The following is a 26,397-nucleotide window of genomic DNA, read 5'->3' on the forward strand; positions in this document are numbered from 1 at the left end:
TAAGAGTCAGAAGTCACCATGGCACCATGTGACAAAGGATTAAAGGTGGGTTGAATGAGGAGGGGTTGTGGGAGGATGCAACATCGCGTGGTCCACGGTGGCCCAGGTAGCCCATGGTGACCCACCACGTAGCAGTGTTGGTGGGCAAGCTCAGGAGAACCTTCATGGAGCATGGTCACCTTGTGAACCGCCAACCAGCTACAGCAAAACAATATTCTCTGCCACATTAAATTAATTTAAATTTGTCATTTTTTATAAAAATATTTTATTTTATTTTATATTTGTTTTGGATCAATTTGAGTAACAATTTCAATTTAGGTCAACATCGAGTGTCTGTGCATCTTGCTTGCCAGTCACGGGGTCCCTTTATCTTTTAAGTTTGATAAAGTACAATGCTGATACTTTGCTCACCTTATTCAGATACTACATGCAGGTCCAGGTCCACCCACAGAACTCTAGACTCTTAACTGGATCCTACTACCTACCTGCTCTTCGTGTAGCTGCTTGCTTTGTAGTGACTTTAGAGAGAAATTTCTGTTTGGCCGCCATTATCATAGTGAAGGGATGACCGCTAAAGAAACCCTGTGCTTTGTCCTCTAGAGAACAATTCTAACCCTTGTATTGGACCATCTGGAAGGCATACTACGGAGTGGGGAAGTATTGCTAACTGTCCTGCCTTATTGAAGATTAGGGCTGTGAACCTGTGCTCCTTCTTTCCTGCTTGTTTGAAACCATTTCCTCAATTTAGAACTGAGTGATAGATGTGGTGATGTTACAGGCTATGGAAGAACTGATTCTGTGAAACGTGATAAAGTAAAGAAGCCATGTTGATTCCCAGCCTGCACCTACTGTGACTCCAAAAACCAGCTTCCAATGGCCCTTTGGAAAAGTATCTTCCTCAGAACAGGCTGCCACTTTCTGGGAATGTCTTTGAGGTATCTGTTCTGCTCTCAGAAAGCATCAGCTCTGCTGATGTTCATGGGAAATTAAAAAAAAATTAGAAAAGTTTGCAGAAAGGGAAGCATTAGGTTGTGAGAGGGACTAGAAGACAGAGTTTGAAATCTGTGTCTAAAGAATGACTGACACGTAGTGCCTCTCTAGATCGCTGGGACACGAGCGTTGAACAAACTTGTGTGATTCCTATGTACTGCCCCAAGAATAAGGCCTTGCGATCAGTGTTACTGCTGGTCCTGATCTTAGTAGATGAGGTCTTTTTTTTTTTAAATTTTTTTATTTATTTATTTTTTCCCCCCAAAGCCCCAGTAGATAGTTGTATGTCATAGCTGCACATCCTTCTAGTTGCTATATGTGGGACGTGGCCTCAGCATGGCCGAGGAAGCAGTGCGTCGATGTGCGCCCGGGATCCGAACCAGGGCTGCCAGCAGCGGAGTGTGCGCACTTAACTGCTAAGCCATGGGCCGGCCCTCTTAGTAGATGAAGTTAGTTGTTTAACTAACTGTACGTACAGAATGTTCACCTTCAAGTGACTGTATCTTGGATAGTGTGATGTAAATACAACTTCATAATAATTGTTTAAAATCACATTGCACTGTATGTTTGATTCCCCCAACCAACTGTGAGGAAAGTGGGTTTTCTTCTCTTGATTTTATAGAGGAAACTGCAATTCAAAGTCACTGTCCAATCAGCAGAGGAGGCGGGGCTGGAACCCAGACCCAGAGTCTAGGCTCTCAGCTCTGTTCTTTGCCTCATTCTTTAGCTTAGAGATAACCTGGTCTAGCCCCAGAAAAACTGCAAGAAAGTCTGTTGGGCCTGCAAAGCTACCTCCCTGCCCCAGGAAGTTGTGGCTCTGCCAAAGAAGTATGCCATAGGAGAGTCTAAAAAGAGGTTAGGAAAGAGGACAGAGACAAGTCCGGGAGTAGACTGAATGTGGAGCTGCCCTCACTCCCAAGGGTAGTGGACTTCGGAGTGGCTGGGCAAGTTGGGAAAACTCCAACTTTCCATCTAGTTTTGTTTCATGTTTTTTTCTGATCTATCTTGAATTCTCAGATGCTCATCTTCAACTGTAAATCTCAAACTCCTTTCAGTGCCAAGCATAAAATTATTTTTCCTTTACTCCTATCTTGCTTTTCCAGTGCTATAAAGTCCTTCAATTAACATGTATAATTAGGAATTTGAGGCTCAGCAGTTGTGAAGAGTGGCTGAAATGAAGACTAATGATTTCTGGACTTAATAGTATATGTAGACATGTATTTCTGAATGTGTGCTCAGGTTCACCTAGATCAAACTGTCCTTCCTACAAGGTGAATGATTAAAAGAAAAAAAACACCTAGAAAACATAGTAGCTCTTTATTTTTTTGGAAATGCAAAATATCATTAAAACCATCTGGGTTTGATTCTTCACTGTACCATATATTACATTTGTGGTGTGTGTTGACTTCTCTGAGCCTCAGATTTCTCACCTATAAAATGGATTTGATAATACCTGCCTAACAGGATTACTTTTAGGTTAGAAATACTCTTTGTAACCCTTATAGCACTGCCACAGAATACTCCGTATGTGAGAACTTCTATCATCAATTTTATTTTCTACACAATACACTGAATGTGTCATGGCCCCTAAATTGAGTGTGATGTGACTAATTCAGGTGATCTGCTTTTTTGCGGTCATATACTTGAATGCTTGATTTTGGTTTTTACAATAATATGCGCTGATTGCCAAACTACTAAAAATGCCAGTGTAGTAATTGGTAGTGCTGTTTGGATTTTATTTCTTCCCTTTACTGGCAAAACTTCTGTTTTTGGAAGCGATATTTATAGAATGAACTAGCTATTAATCTATATTGTATTCAGCAAAATTAGATTTTTTAATGGCTTTGTTTGTCAAAAATCTTCCCTGCAGAGGTAAAGACAATAGAGATACTGATAACTGGATCTTATGTCAGATATTTTGCAATGCAAATGTTGTAATGAGGACACAAATGTGATTGAATTTTAAATAGAGCTAAGCCACTGTTTTATTTTAGCAAGTCACTTGTACTTTGCCTTAAATATGCGACCATTTATTGTGGTCTAAAATAATTTTGTATATTGGACTAGGTTCTTGCTTGATAACACATAGTTATATAGCTTGGGCCACTTTAAGATTTCTTATTAATTCACCCAGTTCTCCCTCCATATGTGCATAGATGTGATAATGAAAATAAATTACCAGAGTCCTTCATAGAATTATGCACAGGATCTAGAGTACAGAAGAGCAAAGATCACTGGTTTGGAGCTCATCTTGCCTAAAATTGGTCAAAATGGAACCTGGGCTGAGCACATTTGGTGCTGACAACCCCCATCTCCAGGCCATTCTTGCAAAGTGCAGAGGAAAATGAGCCCAGAATGTTCCATTCAGCTCTGGGCCCACAGTGAGGTTGCTGGAGCTGCAGAACTGCACCCTTCAGGGGGCAGCTGTCTCAGTGGACACCCCTTGTGGAAGAACTGGGTCATCCTAAGTCTAGAATCTGCTGAGACTTTGCACTCAGAACTCTGCTCTCCTTTTTTTTTTTTTTTTTTATTATTTTTTAATTTTTTGTTTGTTGCGGTAACATTGGTTTATAACGTATAAATTTCAGGTGTACACCATTATACTTCTATTTCTGCATGGATTACATCGTGTTCTCTTGTTTTGACCTGAGGTGCCCTTGCTGGTGGTGGCCAGCCTTACCAGACACCTTTTCCTTCAGGGTAAATCTCTTTGGGACATTTTATCCCTTTCAGCAGTCAGGCTTCCATCAGGGTCCCCCAGTGCATCAAAAATGCCAGTAATGTCTGAACCCCAACAGTGGACACAGTTCAAATCTTCCTAACCTGGTCAGTGGATACGTATATGTGGGCAACCAGGACCCCCAACTCCTCTGACTAGAATTCTGTGTCTGAGGCTCAGTTTCTCCCTGAGAATCTTCAGCAGTCATTCCCTCAAAGAAAATACTATCCACATTTCAAATATGAAAAGAGTGAGGAGTTGAGAAGTTGCTTTAACTCCTCAAGGACTATTGGTTGTGCTGGGATTTGAACCTAGTGTGGGGACTCTCTGTAGTGCCACTGACTTCATTTTGCAACTAATATCTGACTGACTAATCCACATCGTCATTGATCAGCTGCCAGAATGTAAAAATGATAGAATAACAATGCAAAGGTTTTCTACTCTTGACACGGATGTTGAAGATAAGGGCATCAAAGCGACCTATTGGTTCTGTAGACTGTGTAACTTGCCACCGTGTAGTTTATGTTTCCTGTCAGCCATCTTAGAGGAAGGATTGGTGGAGACAGGTTCAGGGAGCTGGGTTCTAGTTGTGCTCTGTCACTTACGGACCCTGCACCCTCATGTAACCTCACAGGACCTTGGTTTTCTTCTCCATAAAGTGAGGGTGAAACTTCTGGCTGGCCTGCCTCTCACGGTGGTGCTGGTATCTTTCAGAGCGGTGTCAGTCACATGCATTGTCAATCCACTTGATTTCAATCTTCTGTCAATAAGCTTGTTCTCTCTGTGGTCTGTATTCTGCTCTCTTGAAATTTTAGCAATTTGGCTTTCTTAGGAGATGAAGACAAATGGACAGCTGAGCTTCCAGGTTATTGAGATTTCTATAATTTTAAGTGACAGAATTTTGGAAATCTACTTTTTATGGAAGTCATTTATAAAGTGATATGTGTGATGAAGATTTTTTTGTGTATTACCTCACAACAACCGTTTTGATAGAAGCCAGAGGTTCTCCAACTCTCTTGGTTCCCGGTGGTCTTAACATCACAGTAAATGTTTTACAGTGCCTCAGGCCAAAAGAAATAGCTAATGGTTCCATTTATGAAGTAATGTTAAAGAAAAATCAGAGCTGGACAGTAGTTAAAGCGATAAAGACAGGTTTTATTCAGGACTATTGCAATAGAGGAAAAGAGACCTGAGTATAAAACTGGGCTCAATTCTGAATACTGCGTGGGCAAGTGGGGATTTATAGCCAAGGGGCAGGGTAGGGTTTGGTGGATGGAAAATTACTAAGAGGAGACAGCAGGGGTGCAGGGGAGATTCTGGCTAAACCAACCTAACAGGATTCTTCCTAAAGGCAGCCCAGGTTGATCAGACATCACCTAATGGTGGAAGATGAGGAACCTGTTTAGATATGGTGGGTGATTAGATATGGAGGATGGGGGATTCTGGCTAAACTGACCTAACAGGATTCTTGCTAAAATTGGACAATGCGGAGATGAACAGGAGTCCAAAAGTCAAGGCCTAGTTGAAAATGTCCAGGATAGCTTGAGTTGAGTTTGGTCAAGGAGAGAATCTTTGTTAGTAGCTAGTCCCAACAATTTACTTCCTAACAACTTATGTGCTAACAACTTTGTAGCTGTTTGAAAAAATAATGCACATAAAATGAAAGAAGAAATGATACTTTCATGTCATTGTTAAATAACCACAGTTACATGCTAGTGGTGGGCACTTGCCTGTTGAGTACTGCACAGCTTCTCGAATTGATCACTACTCTCATCATTTCCTTGTTGACATTGACTTTCATGGAATATTTGCTTTTTATCACAGCCATTGCTGAAAACCCAGCTTTGGCAAGATATATCAACAAAAGGAATGTAGTGAGGGCTAATGTTGAAACCATGAACTGCCTCTAGCCAGTAGTGCACGCTGTCTGGCAAAAGTGTGTATCCTGTGTTTCCCTTGAAAATGTAAAAAGTATATATAATCCTCAGTGCTCCTGGGCCTTCATTGTAGCACCTCAAGGTGCTTTGGCACACAGTTTGGGAACTGCAGATGTAAGCTGCATATGCATGGCTATTGCCGTTTGATAGGAATGGAAATGCCTCAGGGTCGCCCAGGGTGCATGAGCATCGTGAAAGGACCCCAGACTGGAACCCAGTCCTGGTAAGTGGTCTTCCAGTACACTGTTGGAAATGATGTCCTCTGTGTATTGCCAAATGGAGCAAATGGAAATCCGTTTATGGTGTTCTCCAGGACCCTGGTCCATCCTCCGGAGCATCAGCTGCAGATTCCCCCTGGATGGTCTGAAAGCTGTCATTCTGAACGCAGATCTCAGTTATGAACAGGGAATGGGCATCTTTCTGAATAACTTTCTTCTAAGTGAATTTATTGGTCTCCAGGAAACCACAATCTTCTTCAGTGTTCACTGACTTTGAGGCTATTTTGAGTCTTTCCTATGATTTCTGCAACACTACACAGTGGACCACAAATATTGCCTCTTCTGTATCATTCTCACTCTTCATTGATACAGGGCACACATCCCTCATGTTTATTTTCAGAACTTGTGCGTGGGTTTCTTGGGTGTGGCTCATTCCACAGTCTGAGAACCTGAGAACTTTTTGTCATCAAAGCAAATGGTACCACATCACAATTCTAATATTTTTAGTTTGAACAGACCTGGAGGCACAAACAACATTAAAAGAATCATCTATACAGTTACTTTAACTCCTATTGTAGTTTTTGCAAGATGGGTTAATTTTTCTCATGGAATTTCTGATGTGATGAAGTTTCATGTTCTCAATATTTCTAGCTGACGAGTTGAATCAGTGATATAATTCTGGGGAAGAAGAAGATAGTAAAAATATTTCCGGACAATATTCCTGCCTCGTTGGGGAGCTCTACAAGTATTTAGCTTTTTTTTATTAAAGTTATAAAAAGTAGATTGTATAATCCCTGCAAGAAAATTGTCTTTGTCTTTTCCTGCATTAGGTGATACATATAAGCAAGAATGTGTGACAGTGTTGATCTATCTACAGTGTTTATCATCTGTGTCCCTCCACCAGCACGGTGGGAGCAGAGGCTCTGCCCATTCCTGGAGCCTAGTGCAGGGGTCAGCAAACTTTTTCTGCAAGTGGCCGGATAGTAAATATTTTTGGCTTAGTGTACCACATGGTCTCTGTGTCCAATACTCAACTCTGATGATGTAGGGTGAAATCAGCCAAATAATAAGTAAATGAATGATGTGGTTGTATTCCAATGAAACTTTATTGATGGACACTGCAATTTGAATCTTTATATAATTTTCACATGGTATGAAATGTTAATTTTCTTTGGATTTTTTTCAAACTTTTAAAAATGTAAATATCATTCTTACCTTGCAGGCTGTACCGACATAGGTGGTGGGCCAGATTTGGCCTGTGTGCCGTAGTTTGCCAAGTTCTGGGCTAGAGCAGTGCTGGCACACAGAAGGTGCTCAATAAGCATGTGTTCAATGATGAAGACCACATTTTTAACTAAATTTTTATTATGAAATATTTCAAACATATGGAAAAGCACAGAGAATGATGTAATTAACATCTACCACTGAGATCCAACAAACATTATTCTGTCATATTTGCTTCAGATTTTTTTTTTATAAAACAGCCAGAGATAGTTAAAGCCCACCCCTCACCCCCACTCGCCTACTCCTCCCTGATCCCATTTCCTTCCCTCTTTCTCCAGAAACAGTTGTTATTCTGAGTTGGTATATAAGCTTTCTGTCTGTGGTTTTATATTTTTACAACATAGGTGTAAAATGTCCACAGAAGAGTCATACTGTACCTATCCTTCTGCAACTTGGTTTTTTTTTTTTTCACTCATTACTGTGTGTTGTCTGTTGTCTGATGTAACTCTAGTTCATTCATTTCACTTTTCATGTAGTTTAATATACAGTCATGCCTTGCTTAATGATGGGAATATGTTCTGATAAATGCGTTGTTAGGTGATTTCGTCATGGTGTGAACATCACAGAGTGTACTTACACAAACCTAGATGGTATAGCCCACTACACACCTAGGCTGTGTGGTACTAATCTTATGGAACCACCTTTGTATATGCCTGTCTGTCACTGACTGAAACGTTGTTATGTGGCATGTGACTGTATTCATCTTTTATTTTATGAGTCTTACTCGAGAGACCCTTTCTGACCTTGATGTCATAAAGATGTTCTGCTATATTTTCATCAAGTGAAGGAATCAGTGGCCTTTTTCTGCAGAGGGCCAGAGAGTAAATATTTTAGGCTTTGCTGGTTATACCTTCTCTGTTGCAACTACTCAACTCTGAAAGTAGCCACAGACAATATGTAAACTAATGGGTGTGACTGTGTTCCAATAAAACGTTATTCACAAAATCAGGTGATGGGCCAGATTTAGTCTCTGAGCTGAAGTTTACAGAGCCCTGATAGAAAACTTTTGAGGTTGTAATTTTAACATTTTGATACAAAATCCATCTGGAATTCATTTTTGTGTGAGTGTGTATGGCATGAATTACATATTTATTTTAGCCACAGGGATCAGCAGTTACTCAAGTACCACTCACTAAATAGTTTATACTTTCTGTGCTAATTTCTTATGCCTTCCCTGTTATATACCAAGTTTCCTTATAGGGTAAATTTCTATGCTCTCTTTTCTGATACATTGTTCCATGTGTCTGTCCTTGTGCCAATACTATACTGATACAATGATTATAGATTTATGATAAATTTTTATACTTGGGGAAAATATGTCCTTATTTTTCTTCAAATTATCTTGAAAATACTTGGTCCTTTCCTCTCCCTTTTGAGTTTTTGGATCAATTTGACAAATTAGAGAAAAAAAAGAACAGTGGATTTTGTTGGAATTATATCTTCTGCCTGGATTAGTATTCTCATTGTGTACTAGCCCATGACTAAGGACAAGGTACTCTAACTCGCTGAGTCTCGGAGATGATATGCAGATAATAGTATTTACTGAATAGGATTATAGTGAAGATGAAATGAATGGGAACTTTGGGAACTGTGTCATGCATAGTGTAAGCACTCAGAAATCTTAGCTATTGTTAGTTATTAGTATTCTTTGGTAGAAGCCTTCTTATCAAGTATCAAGACAGTTAATCAGGTCAGTTAATCAAAGAAGTTAATTTAGTGGAGAATTATAAAAAAGTTTGATGACCCTTTGCCCACAGTTCCACATGCTGATGGTGGTTTTTTCCTTGTGTGGTTTGTGATTTTTTATTGTGAGCTCATTATGATAAGTGTCTGTGCGTGCACAGGCGTGTGTGTGTGAGTCTCGTGTGCTCTGTGCTGTGAATGCGTCACTCCATCACTCTGCTGGCCCTGGACAAGTTTTTAGTGTTCATTTCTTGGCTCAGGATTTCCACATCAAGGGAGTGTTGCTAATCACATGGGATATTGTTATGGCAGGTTTTGATTACTCATGGGCAACTCTTTTTTCATCCAAAGATGCTGGAGAGATGTCAGTTTTTCTGCTGTTTCTCCAGACCTGCTAGTAGATTTATCTACAGGATACCTCCCTTTTTTTAAACAGACAGGGTGGCTCTCAGGGGCTTTATGTGTGGGCTCAATTATAGTTCCCCCTCTTTCCTGGGCTCAAGGCCACATTTCCCATCCCTGTGTGATTTCTAGAACCTGAACCCCCAGTCCCTAGGTCTTATTTCCAGGTCCATAATTCCTGGGGTCAATGCAGTGTCATCTGCTAATGGCTCTGGTTGTGAGTTCTCTTCTCTTATCATTTCTGAAACTTGAGGATTCCCCTTCTCCCCTACCCCTTTTTAAAGTTCACCTTTGACCCTTTGAATTAAAACATTTTCTATTTTATCTAATATTGTTATATGGTTTTAGCTGGAGAGGGGCCTGCCCGTCACTTCAATTGGTTGTAATAGAAGTCCTGAATCATGAAATCTTCCATCAATAAAGCTTTTAATTTCTAGGTGCCTACAGCATTTACATATGCAAGAAACATCACAATGTCTATAATCTTTATATGCTAACTCAATTCTCATAGTCCACGTTGGCAAGCGTTAGTAAATGCGATTGGTTTCATTAACATTCTAAAACAGTTCAGAGGATGCTCTGTGCTCAAAAATTAGTTTGCTGAAAAACCCTTAATTCCATGTGGTTATGCTTTACTGACAGTTTTTCCAGTGGTTTTCCTACCCTTCTAATTTCATGCCTTAATTGGAAATGCTAAATATTTTTGTTTTTAAAGAGATAATTTTGATGATGAGTATTATAGAGTCTTCAAAGCTACAGTACCTCTGTGCTACTGCTTCTGCAGACATAATTATACAGGCACCAACTCTCTACTGATTTGAGGTTTAGCTTGTCATGGTGGAGGAAACCCCTCTGTGTCTTCAAAGACAAGGCACTGAAGTGTAGCTAGAATATTCTCTCTTCTGCTTCCCTGTAGAGGTGTCCTGTGTCCACAGGGCTGCAAAATTAAGGCGGGGTGGTTTTCTATCCCTCATCCCTCTACTCTGTCCTAATTCCCAGACTGGAGAGACTCCAGCCTGTTGCTGACCATCCTTATTTCTGGGCTTCACAACCCATGGCTGTTTCTAGTTGGCAGTGTTTTCATGGACCTCTTCCACTCTCAGCACTATTTTCTATTCCTTTACTATATTTTCTTTTGTCTTTCATAACTTGAAAGGTCCTCTCAGCTTCTTCATGGAAAAAAATCTGGTTTTTGAGTAGATGTCATTAGCCAGTCAGAGAGCCTCTTTCCAACCATGGAATGAGATGACTAATCTGAGCATCATGCAATTTGATGGTCTTTGGCTTTTGTTGATTAAAAAAAATTGCCACTGGATATCCAGGACCTGCTCTTTTGGTGGCTTGAATTTTATTTTTTTTCTTTTTAGCTTTTTTCTTAGTGAAGCTGCCTACACGAAGCCTGCTGATTCTAGAAGGCTTATCTCTAGGTACATGAGGCTGGACAACATGAAGACTAGATTTAACCGCAGAGCCATTGATTCTTGTCCTCATCTCTGGGAGCAGATGGGTATTAAAATTAGAGCAGCTGTTTCCACTTAAGGTTAGACAAGCTGAAAAGAGCAGAGGGAATTTTTGTGCTTGCAGAGAGAAAAAACACACGTCAAAGTAGTCAAGGGGCCAGGCAGGTACACAAGCACACGAAGCACTTTACAGCTTAAAGCAAAACCTTTCCCAAATAAGGTGAGCTTGGTTTCACGGGCATCCATGGCATCCATCTCTCTCAACTTTTCTTAAGGATCCCGGGCTCCCGTGCCTAGCAGGTATGAAATACCTGCCTGGTGGGAGAGGCTCTGCGTGAAGAATGGTCTAAAACAAAGCAATACAGTCTGTTCTTTGTTTCAGACAAGAAATATGTATTGAGTGCTGACTACGTGCCTATTTTTGCAGCTCCCTGCTACCCCGCATGGTTGTCATTTGTCATTTACATCTATTTGAAAAGATGAAGAAATGAACACATTTTAATATTTGGAGACTACTTTTGGGGTCCCCACCAAGAGCGAAAGGTTCTTTTGCAAGTGGGAGACTGACTTGAGTCCCCACCCTGGTTTAACATGTTTCGCTGGCTTCCCAAAGCTTCTAGGATGGAGGCCAAGACCATTAGAATAACACAGAGGCCGCTGTATTTTGGATCCCGCTGGCTTCCCTGGCCCCTGTGGCCTCGTGTGGCCGCTGTGCTGTGAGAGAGTCTCTATGGAATCTGCGAGCTGCTTGACAGCATCCACCATCTGGGACGAGAGTCAGGAAGGAGCAGTTACTTTTGGGCAAAGGCAAGGTAGTTTCATTATCTTTGCCACGAACTCCAGGACTCTTTCTGGAAGGGATGCTCTGGGTGCAAGAAACTCTCGAAATAGGGGTGCAGTTGACACTGCTCTTGATGAGACAGTCTCTACCAGGGACCCTTGCCAAGGGCAGTTATCTGCTTACCTCGCTTAGGTTGTGCCAAACATGGTTGGTAGATGGCAAAGACAGTTCCTAGAAAAGTGAAAAAAAAAAAAAAAAACACGTAAACAAAATATGCTTCTTTCTTTTGACTGGTGGGAAATGTCAACCAGAAAGGTGTGATCCCAACTTTCAGATGTGTGGACAGTGTAAGCCCAGATTTTAAAGACTTTAATGAAGTAACTCTTCTCAGGATAAAAGTCACCTTTTCCTCCATCCTCTCTCTCTGCTAGTGTGGCCTGTCTGAGTTGAATCCCTGAGGCCCCGTCACCTTTGCTGTCTTTGCTATGGGCATGTCACGCGGCATACTCTGCTCTCTCCTAATTTGTCTGGGTAGAGTAGCTCCATTGGCCCATATTCTTGGTGCTCAGACTTTCTTCTGCTGCACATTCCTGAAACTTGGTCAGCGGGTGCGTCATGAAGCAGATACTTGCTCCAAGAAGCCATGTTTTTCTGGTGGAGAGGGGTGTTTGAATGAGTGTGGAAGAAAATCTGATGTTTCCCAGCTCTTCACCCTGCCCAGACCCCCTCTGGGGTTCCGTATTCCAATGGGCTCCATTCTCCTGGACATGTCTTCAGGCATCTCATCCCATGTACATAAAATTGGATCCTTCAACAGAACTGTGAACCGGGACCCCTTGGGCAGCAGCCTTCTCTCATGGGGTGGAGTGATCTTGGGTCAGGTTCTTTCAGAGGTCTGATGAGCTGTCCAGGTTTGAGGTCTGTTTACCTTGAAGCCCTCACAGCTATTGAGGGCTTCAAGCTATTGGGCTCTCCCTATCCTACTGTGTCCCGAATGTCCTCTCCAACTCTTCTTGACCCGCTGGAGAGTGGCCTGACCCCTCCACCTACCCAAATTGCTCTTGTCTAGGTAACCAGTGCTTGATCCAGGGTCCACTTTCCAGCAATCGTTTTACTTTCCCCTAGCAGCCTATAGCAGTTAGTCACGCTCTCCTTCCAAAAACCACTCCTTCACCTAATGAGATAAAATAAGAGGCTGTGTGGAATATAGAAAAGGGATGCAATTTGGAATCACTCAGTTTGGGTTTCAGATCTCCACCACATGTAACTTCAGACCAGCTACTTAACCTTTCTGAGTCTTAGTTTCCTCTGGATAAAATTAGGATAGTCTTTATTTCAGAGGGTTGTTAAGAGCAAATAAGTTAGGGCATATAAAGGACCTGATACTTATGGGCCCTCGATGCATTTTAACTCTTCCCTATATCCTCTTTCTTTTTCTCCTCCGTGCTAATGTTTTCCTGCCTCTTCAGCTGACCCCTCCCTGCCTCTCGGATGCCTCTCCTTCAGTGATCTTGTGTACCCGCAGGTGTCACCCTGCATCCCCCCGCCGCCAATATACTGGTAATTTTCAAATCAGGGACACCAGCTCATTCCTTTCTCCTGAGCACCAGATCTGTGTTTAGTCACTTAAGGACATCATCTACTCAATGTCCTTAGATACTTACATATCTTCCTTTCCCAAACCAAAAACCGTGGCTTCTTGCCACTTCTCAAACTTGCTCTTCCTGAATCCCGTATTTCAATGAGGGAACTAAGGCTCAGAAAGGTGGTATGTTTTAATGAAAAGAAGTTCATAATTCTGGTGTAGTCCAATTTATTAATACTTTTTCTTCACACTTACTGCTCTTTGTGTTCCATTTATTAAATACTTGTTTACTCCAAAGTCATGAAGATATTCTCGTCTGTTATCATTTTGAAGCTTTATTTTTTTGCCTTTCATGTTTAGATCTACGATCCACTTGCAATTTATTTTTGTGTATGGTATGAGGGAGGAGGCAGGCTTAATTTTTTTCCCCGTATGGATATCAGTTTATTGAAAAAACTATATTTATTGCACTACTCTATTCTAGAAATGAAGTGTCCACATATGATCATTCTGTTTCTTGACTCTCTATTCTATTGTCCTAATTACTGTACCTTTAAAATTTCTGATTTCTTATAGTGCAAGGCCTCCCACAGTATTTTTATTCAAGAGTGTCTGGGCTATTTGGGAACATTTTAGACAAGAACAGCAGCAACAAAAAAACTGTTGTGATTTTTGTTGCAATAGTATTGAATCTGTAGATCTCTTTGGGGAACATTTGAATCTTTGTAATATTGAGTTTTCTAATCCGTAACTAGAATCTCCCTCCATTTATATATGTCTTCTTTCATTTCTTTCAATACTGTCTTACTATTTCACAGTTCTCTTCGCTGAGGCCATGCACTTCTTTCATTTGATTTATACTTAGATTTTAATTTTTTGATATATTGTAAATAACACCTTATTTTTGAATTTTGTTTCTTGTTTGTTTCTGATACATGGAGATGCAATTTTAAAAAAATTTGACTTTGTATCCAGTTCCATATTCTAATAATTTATCTGCATGCATAATCATATGGTCTGTATCATGACAGTTTTTTTTGTGCTCAATCCTTATACCTTCTTTTTATTCTCCTTGCACTGGCTAGGACCTTTAGTGCAATGTTCACTGGAAGTGGTGATAGCAAACATTGTTGCTTTGTTCTCAGTTTCAGAGAGAAGCTTTTCAACATTTCACCAATAAGTATTATGTTTGCTGAAGGTTTTTTTGTAGATATTCTATCAGATTAAAGAATATCTCTTCTATTCCTAGTTTGCTAAAAGTCTTCACTAAAAAAGCTTGTTGAATTTAATAAAATGCTTTCCTATATCAGTTGAGATGATCATATGATCTTTATAGGATTTTTAATTCCCAGTTTGCTGCAGACTTCTTTTCCTGAGTAGGCAGAGAGGTAAAAGTTGACATATTGCCTGTATTCATAGCATTGTTGTTTTGTAAAAAGAGTTTGCTAGGATGTGTGAGTGTTTCTGATGAGAGGCGAAAAAGTGTAGGCACTGGAATTGTTCTATAAGTTTCTGATTCAAGAAACTGGTCTTTGAATGACTAAAAGAAAAAAGAAAAAAAGCATTTCATCTGAGGCTGGCGTGCTTATGCCAGTAAATGCATTTGAGTGTGATCCCATAGAATTTAGTTGAGTATGGAAACCAAAGGCCCCAGAGTTTGCTAAGTTTTTGAAGAACAGTTATTTAATTCTTGATATATCTGCAACTGAGCAGCGCTTAAAGATACATCAGTGTGACTATTAGCTATGTGTGTTAGCCAGACTAAAGCAACAGTAGAGCAATTTCAAGATAATTTCCAAATGTAGCATGTTTTAAAGAGAGATTATGAAAAAGTCGGAAAATAATTAGACATGTAGTAGTTTATTTTTAATGGATTCATTTCATAGTCAAAAGTTTGAATTATTCTTGTAATTTCCTTTTAGCCTACTTACAAGAGTGACTCAGCCCACATGCAAAAATCAGGGCAGGCTGATTTCAGGAAAGTTGGCTTAGAATTGAAGGGAAAAACTGCCCAGATTAGTCTTAGAATAATTTTTAAGTAGATCCAGAGAACCTAATATGGAAATAAAGAAATGTCAACATGGGAATGTGTATTTGCCTGTGATATTTAGTTTTGATTCAGTAAAGTGAATGAGCATTTTTATTATTTGTATTTGGAAAAAAAATTCATGGGATGCATTTCTTGGCCGAGTCTACTACTGGCATAAGCACTGTAGTGATTTTTTTCCCCACATCTTTACTCCTAGTGGGTAAGCAGTTGGTATTGGAATTTAGTTGAGATCTTTATTGAGAAAAGTGGGAAAAATTCCTTTTCAAGACAAAAATACTGTGACAGTTGGACCCTAACATTGTTCATTTGTCTTTCACCATGAAGGTGACATTTCTAACCAGTGTAATTCCTATTTTGGACCGTGAAACACAATATTAATAACTGAAAGGACATTAGAACTTTCTAGTCCTATCCTTTCTTTTACGGTTGAGGAGATTGAGCCTCAGGAAACTTCCTCACCTTGTATAAGGTCACCTACAAAGGAGAGTAGAACCCCAGGGCTTCTCTACTCCATCACAGTGCTTCAGGGTGGCAATCACTCATCATTTTTCCAGAAACCCTAAACTCCAAATTCTGGAGTCATCTTTGTTGTGGTCCCCCTCTCCTAATTGGCAGAGGTGGACACTCTTATGCTATTTCAAGGCCCCTTGGTCTGTGTGACTCTTCCCCACCCACCCTCCTCCAGGGTTCCACCTATTTCTATGTTTAGCCTCTGCAGTGGGCTATCCATCATTCATCTCCATTGAGTTGAGATGATGGGTGGGAGGGTACAGGGAGAATTTCCACATTTCTTCCAGTGAAGGAAACGTGGGAATATGACTCTTTACTGGGGTCTCATTTCATGGTGGATTATCTAGGTAAGTATTCCTTTCCTAGTGCCAAGATTTATCCCGCCATGTTCCTGCACATAATTATGATTAAAAGAGCATCTGGTCCCTTCTCTGCCTTAAGTTGTATTTTGAAAGGTCCTTCTGCTATTTAATCACTTGGTGCATGCCAGCCCAGTAAGGGAGTTGGATGGGGAGAAAAAATAGCAGCAATTGCTGCTGACTTTATCATGGTCCTGTTTAAGCTTATCTTCTTCTTTGATGGTCTCCCAGATGAGTCCACCTACCTGTTTTCTTCCTTTGGAAACCCCAAAGTCCCTATTGTCTAGATCAGGGTTGGGCAAACTAAAGGGCCAGATAATAAACAGTGTATAGGCTTTGTGGACTGGATAGTCCATGTGGCAACTACTCAACTGCTGATACGGCGCAGTCAAAACATAAACAGATGCCTGTAGCTGTGTTCTAATAAAACTTTATTTACAGAAACAGGCTGGATTTGGCCTATGGTTGTAGTTTGCCAACCCCTGCTTTATATCGACAAATTCTACCTTGTGGTTTTTGGACCAGGTGCATCAGAATATTCTGGCGAACGTTAAAAGATACAGGTTTCTAGGCCTTACCCTCGGAGTTTTTGATTAATAGCTTGGGGCTGGGGAATCTTTATTTTAAAAAGTTTCTTAATTGATTCTGCTGCTCAGACAAATTGCTAAAACAGTGGTCTGTTCTGCTTTTTAAAATTTGCGTGTGTATTTATACATATACAAATAAATACATGACGTGTTTCGTGTTTAACAATAATATAAAAATGGCATGATTCTGTACAAATCATTCTGCATATTGCTTGTTTATTCCTTTGCCTTTTTTGAGGTGTTTCCCTCTTGTTGATATCTAGGAATCTATAAAATAAAGGATTTAGTTATTTGTAATATGTTGTACATATTTTCCTCCATCCTATTGTTGCCTTTTAACTTTATTTATGGAGTCATATGGATTTTTAAAAATTTTGATGGAGTCAAATCCATTAACCTGTTCTTTTAAGGCAGAGGTTCTCAACGGGGAGTGATTTTTCCCCAGGGGACATTGGCAATGTCTGGAGACATTTTTAGTTGTTATAACTGTCATTGTCGGAGGGAGGAGATTCTACCGGCTTCTAGCAAGAAGAGATGAGGGGTGCCGCTAAACCTCCTACAGTGCACAGGGCAGTCCCTGCAACAAAGAAATACCCAGCCCAAAGAGTCAATGCTGCTGAGGTTGAGAAATCGTGCTGTAAGCCTTTTGTTTTTGTTCCTTGCTCAGTAAGGCACCCCTTCTTCCTACAATACTAGTATCTATATCAAAATATGCACGAACAAGTTCTTTAATTTTGCTGCTGAGAAAAATTACTAAAACGATGGCCCGTTCTAATTCTTTCTTAACACCACACAAAAATTCCCCTCGGTTATTTCTCTTCTGTGCCTACATCTTACGCCTCACTCTTCTGTAAGTGCCATGAGTCCACTGTGTCCCCTGGGTGACCTGCACGGCCTGGATCATATAACATGCTCCGTCAGTGTTTGTAGGTTCTCCTCCTGGGCTTCGTTGGGTTTGGTTTCCTCAAAACCCTTCCCATTCCCTGGGATGACTCTGCCCACTGAGCATGGGTATAAATGAGGGAGGGAGGTGACCTCAGGTTGGCTCTGCACTTCTCCAGACCCTCTGAAAACAGCATCAGTGAAAGCTGAGTGGCCGGCCATCAATAGAATCCAAAATCATAGAGCTGGGGGATAAAGATGTTCGATCCCAGCCCCTCATTTAATGCATGAGGAATGTGTGTCCAGAGCAGGCAAGGGACTTGTCCAGAGCCTCTCAGCCACCTGTGCAGACCAGGGCTGATGCCAGGACTCTGGTTGCTCAGTGGGCCCCATTTTCCATTAGAAAACTCCTTTCTGCTGCTTTTGTTTTGTTGAGAGCAGCCCCTGTCATCTAAAAGAGACTGGCTCTGAGCCCTGCTCGTAATCTGCTCATTTCATACCTGCAATTATCAAACCCATTCTCTGTCTCAGCATTAGGGACTTTAACTCAATCAAACATGTGATCACAATAGTCGACGTGCATAGAGGCAGGGTATTAATTCACAATAGGCTGCTCGGGGTGAGTCTAAGAGTCTGACCCTTCTATGGACTGCAAGCTTTTTGAGAGCCAGGACTGGGCTTTCTTCATCCTCCTGACCTCGATTCTAGACCTCCTACCTGGCACGTCATAGGGGCTTGATCAATGTCACTTGAATGACTGATCGGCCATATTGAGTTTTCTGTAAAGTACAGAGGAGGTAGGAACGAAGCCCATAGATTCTCCAAACTAGCATGGAAGGGTCACCTGGGAAGGTGGTTGTATGTCTCCCTGGGCCCCACCATCACCCAGGTAATGCAGATGAAGGGTTCACATGCTACACTTTGAAGCAACCCTACCAGCTTTGACTTACTGGATCTAGCGACCCTGTAAATGGGCCTCTTTTACGCTTGTTTTCAGTTTGACCTTTCATTGTTCTTGTGTATGCTGCAGAGGCATTGGGATTACCGAAGACGTGGGCAGCAAACAGTTCAAGGAAGGAAACAGGTCATGACTAAGGTGTCACATGAGACTGACTACACATCATGAGTCCTGGGGATGGCAGGCATCTTTGCTCTGGTCTGGCCTCCGTGTCACACTCTATACACCCCCATAAATGCTCTTGATTTTGTGTAAGGCATTAGACACAGGTGAAAAGTCTAAAATAAAATGTGAAGTGAATAGTTTCAGATTAGTCCTGTGATGTGAAAAAATTTGGCTTAAATAGATGAATTAATCTGATGCAACAAACATACAGCATTTAATAAATGAGCTTGTTGGTTAATTATAAGTTGTAAACCATTAACCCATGGCTTTCTCTTTACTCTTTCTTATAGCTGATATTACAAAGTCTTAATCATTTTCCGCCTCATTAGAGGCTAGAAATTATAGCCAAGAAAATATCACCTGTTAAATTTTGAGCATTCTCAAAGTCAGGTCTATTAATTATGATATTTTGCCTCATTAGATGTTTGGCAGTTTGGTTATTTTCTGTGTATAGTTCAAACTTAATGGAATTCAAGGGCAGTAGTGACCTCTACAACAGGACTTTTTTTCCTGCCAGATAAAATACACACACAAACTTAAAAAAACTCAGTAAGTTGTATACAGAAAAACAGGACTTATAATAAATATTTATGATGCCAGGATTTTGCTTAAAGGTTAATGATCGCATTTTATCTTATATTTGCTGTTATGCAATTGAGACAGCTTTTTTTTTAAATGAAACTAGTTTGAAATGTTAGAGAATATAATGGCAGTTAGTTGTCATTGTTAGTGAAGCAACTAATATACGAGCCAAGGAAGTAGCATTAATATGAAATGATCATTTTAAAGAAGGGATCAATGACCTTGTAGTGCATGTAACTCCCTGCTTTGTATCCCAGTGTGTATGTGAGCGTGTATGTGTGTGTGTGTGTGTGTGTGTGCTCCATCACATGGTTCACTGTTTCGAATACCTTTAGAAATCTATACAATTGACAGTTTAATTTTTAGCTTTTGTCTTCTTTTCTTTACTAAGAGCGTTTCTCCTGGCCTTCCACATTAATCATTCTTCTTTTAATCCCATATGCCATTCATGCATTCCTCTCAACTGTGAAGACAGCAGCACTTAAATGCTATCATTTATCTTCATCATGTTTTCCTTTCAGCTCTTTATTCCCTCACCTGAGGGGACTGACCCCTGGGTACAGTGCACTGGGCATTGCCGTGGGGAGATGCCTTTACCACCCAGTTCTATCCACCAGCATGTGACACTGCTCATTGGGGTGATGAGCTTCACCCAGTGGCTCCCCTAGGTGATCTCTGAGGACCAGAGTAAGATGGCCTGGTGCACTGGTGTGGGAGCCATCTATGACCCATGTACTCTTTCTGTCCTCATCAAAGCAAAGGCTGCAGGGGCTGGCCCTGTGGCTTAGTGGTTAAGCGCGTGCGCTCCACTACTGGCGGCCCGGGTTGGGATCCCGGGCTTGCACTGACGCACCGCTTCTCCGGCCATGCTGCGGCCACATCCCACATACAGCAACTAGAAGGATGTGCAACTATGACATACAACTATCTACTGGGGCTTTGGGGGAAAAAAAAAAAGAGGAGGATTGGCAATAGATGTTAGCTCAGAGCTGGTCTTCCTCAGCAAAAAAAAAAAAAGAGGATGCCTGCCACCACGTTTAGCATTTTACATTTCTTACTTTAGTTCCTTGTCACAGAAACCCTCTAAGGTCAGTTTATTATCCTATTTTATACTTGAGGCTTAGGGACGTTAAGCAAATGACCAACTTTTACTCAAAATAAAAGGCAAAGTCTTCACCAAGTCTTACTAGGTACTATGTGATCTCCTTCCCCCCAACCTCTTTGACCTCCTCTCCTCCTCTTGCTCCCTCACTTGGCTCCAGACACACTGACCTCATGGCTCCTCCAGCTCTCCAGCCACTCTCTTGCCTCAGGGCCTTTGCACTGGCTGTTCCCTCTATCTGAACAGCTCTCAGTTCTCAAGGCTGCTCCCAAGCCTCCTCTGAGTCTTTGCTCAAATGTCATCTTCTCACGAGGACTTCTCTGAGCAAGTCTTAACAGTGCAAGGTCTCCACTCCTTGGCACATTGGTTCCTCCTCCTCTGCTTTATTTTTCCCGCAAATGTCTATCATCTTCTAATATATTGTGAGAAAAAAGTTATTTATTTATTACATTTATTTTCTATCTTCCCCCATGAGAATGTAAACCCTGTGAGGTCAGATTCCTAGGCCCCATCCCAGATCTTGAGAACATAAGTCCAAGGGGAGCCTTATGTATTCCCACTATAGTGTTTTTAGAGCAACGAAATAACTTTAAGTCAGCTTTAAAAGGGGGGAAAAGTCTCTGTTGATCCAAGAGGTAAGGCAGAACCAGCAGAATCTGCAGCCTTTTTTTTTTTTTGTGAGGAAGATCAGCCCTGAGCTAACATCCGTGCCAATCCTCCTCTTTTTTTTGCTGAGGAAGACTGGCTCTGAGCTAACATCCATGCCCATCTTCCTCTACTTTATGTGGGACGCCGCCACAGCATGGCCCAACAAGCAGTGCGTCATGCGCGCCCAGGATCCGAACCCGGGCTGCCAGCAGCGGAGCGCGGGCGGTTAACCGCTACGCCACGAGGCCGGCCCGGTTCTGGCTTTCTTTTGTCGTGGCTGTGATGGGTCACTCTACCCCCTGCCCTTCTGTTTCCCAACAGTGATCCAGGTTCAGGAATATCCTTCTCTGTTTCAGGGTTGTCGTGAGCACAAATGAGATACTGTATGGCAATGTTCTTTGAAAACTCCCGGTGGCCGTCTAAGGGGAGCGGTAGATATGGTGTCGGGCAGCCGTTGCTGTGTGACGGGGGGTGCCTGTGCTTTGAATTCTTTCTCTGGAGGGGGTGTTGATTTATGCACCTTAGTGCCTCTCCGAGGACTGGCTGTTGCAAGCAGTGGGCTGTAGCGATGGAGTGGAAGCCCCCCGGGCCTCTCTGGCCATCAGATAGGTAGTCTTTGCCTTAGTAATGTCATTCTCTAAGTTGCACAATGGAGGCTTGGACTTCTAGAGGTAATTTTTGTAATGATCTCTTCAATATATTTAGATGATTTAAGTGTATTTCTATGTTTTTAGGCATGTGTTAAAAGTCTTAATTTGTGACTAGGTCAATCTCAAACGTTTTATTTTTTTTTTAATAAATATTTATTGAGCATCACAATTATCCCCCTAGTCCAAGCTACCTTCATCTTTTTTTTTTTTTTTTTTGGTGAAGAAGATTCACCCTGAGCTAACATCTCTTGCCAATCTTCCTCTTTTTGCTTGAGGAAGATTCACCCTGAGCTGACATCTGTGCTCATCTTCCTCTATTATGTATGTGGGTCGCTGCCACAGCATGGCTGACGAGTGGTGTAGGTCCACGCCCAGGATCCAAACCTGCGAACCTGGGCCGCTGAAGTGGAGTGCACACACTTAACCACTATGCCACCACGCTGGACCCTCAAATCTTGTTTTAAAAGTTGATTTCAGAAACATGGCTTACCTGTCCCCTTTATCCTAGCTAATTAAATTCTTTCTCCTTCCGGTCCCGGTCAAATAATTCTTGAGGTGATACCCACTCGGTGAAGCCTTCCTGAAAATAAATCAGCAATGAGATAAGATAATAGCAGGACTAAAGGAGCAGTTCACATCTGTCCTTCATCGTGTGTTGCTTTCCAAATATCGATTGATCTGTCTTTATTTTTTCCATACTTTTAAAGAAGCCCCACCATGTTTTCTGTGCTCCTCGACATGCTGGGAACAGAGCCTTGAACATGGAAAATAAAGTCCCTGCCCTCATGGAGCTCACATGTTTGTGGGAGAGAATAAAAGGGACTATTTTAGATCTTGTAGTGAGGGAAGGCTTCTCTGTGGAGGTGACATTTGAATAGAGAACTTTGTGAAATGAGGTAGCGAGCCATGCAAAGTCTGAGAGAAAAACATTCCAGGGAGAGGGCCTAGCAGGTGCAAAGGCCCTGAGGCGGGAAGGACCTTGGCATGGTCCGGGGACGGAAAGAAGGTGAGGAGGGGAGAGTGCAAGGGAGGAGGAACATGTGTGGAAAGAGGGGGACTTCAGGGGTAGGAGGGCTTTGTCTGCCATGGAAGGAGTTTGGGTTTTACTTTGAGTTGATAAAGATTGTAAGTATTTTAAATTATTTACAGTTTAAATATTCTCTTCAGATACCAATCCATCTACTTTTATCTGAGATTCTGTGAAGGAATTGCCAAGTGATAGCATAGAATTAACAATGTGGTATTTTTGGAGCTTCATTTTATTCAAACCCAAATCCCTTAATATTCCTTAAGGAGTTTGTTGGAAATTGTTTGATGAGGATAATTAACAGAATGAGTAGCTGTTTTTCCATGCAAAATTCTATTCATGTGTGAGCTCATTTCAACAAGAGAAATTGAGGGTCTCATTTCTCTGTAGCCTGTTCTTAACTGAATTCTATTTTATGACCAGCCCTGAGAAGCCAGAGGTACATCAGATAGAAGTCTAATTTTCTGTTCTCACAGAAGCAAATGATAATTGAATAAGAACTGAGAACATGCTGGAACCTTCTAGGTGTTTCCAAAGAAGCATTGTTTCATTGTTTCATTTCACATTGTTTTGTAACCTCTCCCAGTAATAACAAATGGCAATTCGGAGGTCAGCAGAGGACTCAGAGATAAACGCTTTACTTAAAACATGAACACAATTTCAAGATATGCAACTGAATTTTTATCTTCCATATCCAGCAGGGTCACATTTCTCTGTAATCACCCTCCAAAATAATGAAGTAGAAACTTTCATTAAATTCTGCTTAATATAAGTCGCCACCACGCTCTCAGTTGTCATGCAAGCCGATCATTTTGGAAGCCTTTGATTAAATAACATCACCTTAAAAAGGGTTGTTTATCAGGTAGGAAATTGGGAGACATAGGTGAGCGCGTCTGTAGTGAGATAAACTGGGCAGTTGTATCTCATGAGGAAGCCTTGCAATGGTCCAGGATGTGAAAAAGGAGATTCCAATTTAGATCTCTAGTATTGTTTGTCATGACTGGCAGCTAAAAATATCAAAGTTGGTATCTTCCTAATGAGTCTCAATTTTAACTATTTTAGAAAATTCCTCTACATACTATGTTCCTGTAATAAACATTGTTTAGGGCCTTGGGTTTGGGGAGGCTCTTCTCCACCACGTACTTCCTTCTTGGACGCCTGTTGTCTGTGGGAAGGCTGATGTTGGGATGACCTTGCTAGGCTCCCTACGAGAGCACAAGTGGTTAAGAACGTGTACTCCGTTAGAGCCGCAGCTCTGAGACACGGAGCTGATTTCCCAGTGATGGCACCACTTTTCTTATGAGGGAATAATTGACCCCGGAATAATTGACCCGTTTATGGTCTTGTTTCAGCTTCGTGTGGATCCTTGCGCCAGCAACCCTTGTCACCATGGCAACTGCAGCAGCAGCAGCAGCAGTGATGGCTACCTCTGCATTTGCAATGAAGGCTATGAAGGTCCAAACTGTGAACAGGCACTTCCCATCCTCCCAGCCTCTGGCTGGACCGAGTCCATGGCACCCAGACAGCTTCAGCCTGTCCCCGCTACCCAGGAGCCTGACATAATCCTGCCCCGCTCTCAGGCAACCGTGACCCTGCCGACATGGCAGCCGAAAACAGGGCAGAAAGTTGTAGAAATGAAATGGGATCAAGTGGAGGTGAGAACGTTTTATTGCATATATTTGAATGTAAGAAGCTGGAAAAGTTAAAATAATTCCAGTGGCTGTAATATCAGCAATAAAAATGGAGACCTTGGTTGCCCATTGAACAAAACAATGTGTCCAATCTTATTCCTCTCTGCACTTGTGTGTGGAAAAGGTCTCCTGGTTACACAAATGAGCCCATTCAATTATGATTGTTTTGTGAGTATAAAAGTGTAAGCAAGAAAAGAATGTGAATGAAATTATTTTCTGGAGTGACATACACATACATTTTTGTGAGATAATCAGATTTTGGGGTAGACCGCTCAATGAAGAGTCATATAAGGGAACATATCACAGACTCTCCCTTGTTGACCTAATTTTCCTTCGTGGAATATTATGCTCACCTTTTTGTTTGTTTGTTACTGTTTAGGTTCCATTTTTGGTACCTTTTGGCACTTCAGTGGGATTTAGAAAAAAAAGCTATCATTGATTTTGAAAATATTTTGAGAATGCATTTGAGAATGAAATTTCCAAATTTTATTTATTTTGGCTATAGCGGATTCTATTTATTGAATCTTGTCCAGCCTGGGTTTGGCTTATTGTATTTTCAAGCTCATCAAAAGTCTCATTACATAAAATATAAATTTTCCAGCAGGCCCCTAAAAGTTGACGTGAAATGTGAATTTGCTAGCTAGAAGAATTGGGGGACAAATCCAAATTGTGAGTTTGAGGCGACATCGATAGAATGTAATTCCATTTCTTATACTTTATAGGACACCTGTGTAGACCTGTGGTTGTATATTATTACAGGTTTTGTAGCTTAAATGAAAAATACACACAGATCTTCGTGTAGCATTTTTAGAGTCAAGGATTGTGTCTAGAAATTTCCGTTATAAAAAGAGGTATAGCAGCATTTATAAAAGAGGTAAGGTAGCATTTCTTCTTTTATTTTCTTGGGTAATTCTAATCAGTTGACTGACTGTTTTTTTCCATTGCCACACAATTTATGAAGGCCACATTCAGACTGTAGGGCAATGTTTTTAGCCTACTTAAAACACTGTGAACTTGTTCTGATTTCAGACTTTTAATAAATGCTTTGAAGTTATGATTTTAATACCTTTTGCTGAATGACTGACTTCTTGAATGTGAACTAGATTTGGTTCCACGTTTATCAAGAAAGTGTCCTTTAAAGAAAATTTCTCCCCAACCAGCTATTTCAATCTATTTATTTAAAGACACACTATCCTCTAGTCAGTAAATGTAAAAGAAATGCCTCATCTTCCTGTCATGCTGTTAGTTCTTAGGCTGTTCAAGAAGCAGGTTAAAAATGCCAGAGGGGGGCTGGCCCCATGGCTTAGCGGTTAAGTGCGCGCACTCCGCTACTGGCGGCCCGGGTTGGGATGCCGGCGCGCACCCATGCATTGCTTCTCCGGCCATGCTGAGGCTGCGTCCCACATACAGCAGCTAGAAGGATGTGCAACTATGACATACAGCTAGCTACTGGGGCTTTGGGGAGAAAAAGGGAAAAAAAAGGAGGAGGACTGGCAATAGATGTTAGCTCAGGGCTGGTCTTCCTCAGCAAAAAGAGGAGGATTGGCATGAATGTTAGCTCAGGGCTGATCTTCCTCACAAAAAAAAAGAAAAAAAAAAAACCAAAGGAAGACGAATATGTTTGGCTTCTCCTTTTCATGAAGTAATGATGCTTCGGAAGCATGAAGCTATCTGGAGACTTAGGGGACTAAAATTTATATAACAGTTGTCTGTTACACAAATTTAACAAGTTGGACTCACATCTTTGAGTATCCGTGGTGGCCTTTATCTTAGCATTTGACTATCAGGCCTTCTGGACAATAAGTTCTGAGTGTTGGGTTTGGGGCATAAGCGCTGAGACTTTCTATATTATTCTCAGTTAATTCAGTGATGACAAATACTTTCAGTAACCTTTTGTCTGGACTCTCAGGAGTGAGGACAGTAATTATGGCATGAAGAATAAATGAATAAATTGGTCATTGGATACAGCTCAAGAGTTTGCGAAATGTTCTGATGAGCACAGTGTTTTTTTCCCTCTTGAATTTGTTTTTTATACACATTGGGGTGCTACTTTTGGGGACATGTCACTTAAAAAATTGAAGGTGTAGGGGGCCGGCCCTGTGGCCTAGTGGTTAAGTTCAGTGTGCT

General features: G+C 41.2%; 1 protein-coding gene across 1 annotated transcript in view; it reads left to right on the plus strand.

The window, feature by feature from the left end:
• Positions 1-26,397, plus strand: part of DNER (delta/notch like EGF repeat containing) — a 293,156-nt gene that overhangs the window by 94,653 nt on the left and 172,106 nt on the right. Inside the window, exon 2 of the mRNA XM_087424736.1 lies at positions 23,932-24,234. Within this exon, the coding sequence (XP_087280862.1) occupies positions 23,932-24,234 (303 nt within the window). The remainder of the gene's footprint in view (positions 1-23,931; positions 24,235-26,397) is intronic.

The sequence above is a fragment of the Ceratotherium simum genome, chromosome 37 (assembly GCF_057802395.1).
Source record: "Ceratotherium simum simum isolate JZ-2026a chromosome 37, ASM5780239v1, whole genome shotgun sequence".
NCBI lineage: Eukaryota > Metazoa > Chordata > Mammalia > Perissodactyla > Rhinocerotidae > Ceratotherium > Ceratotherium simum.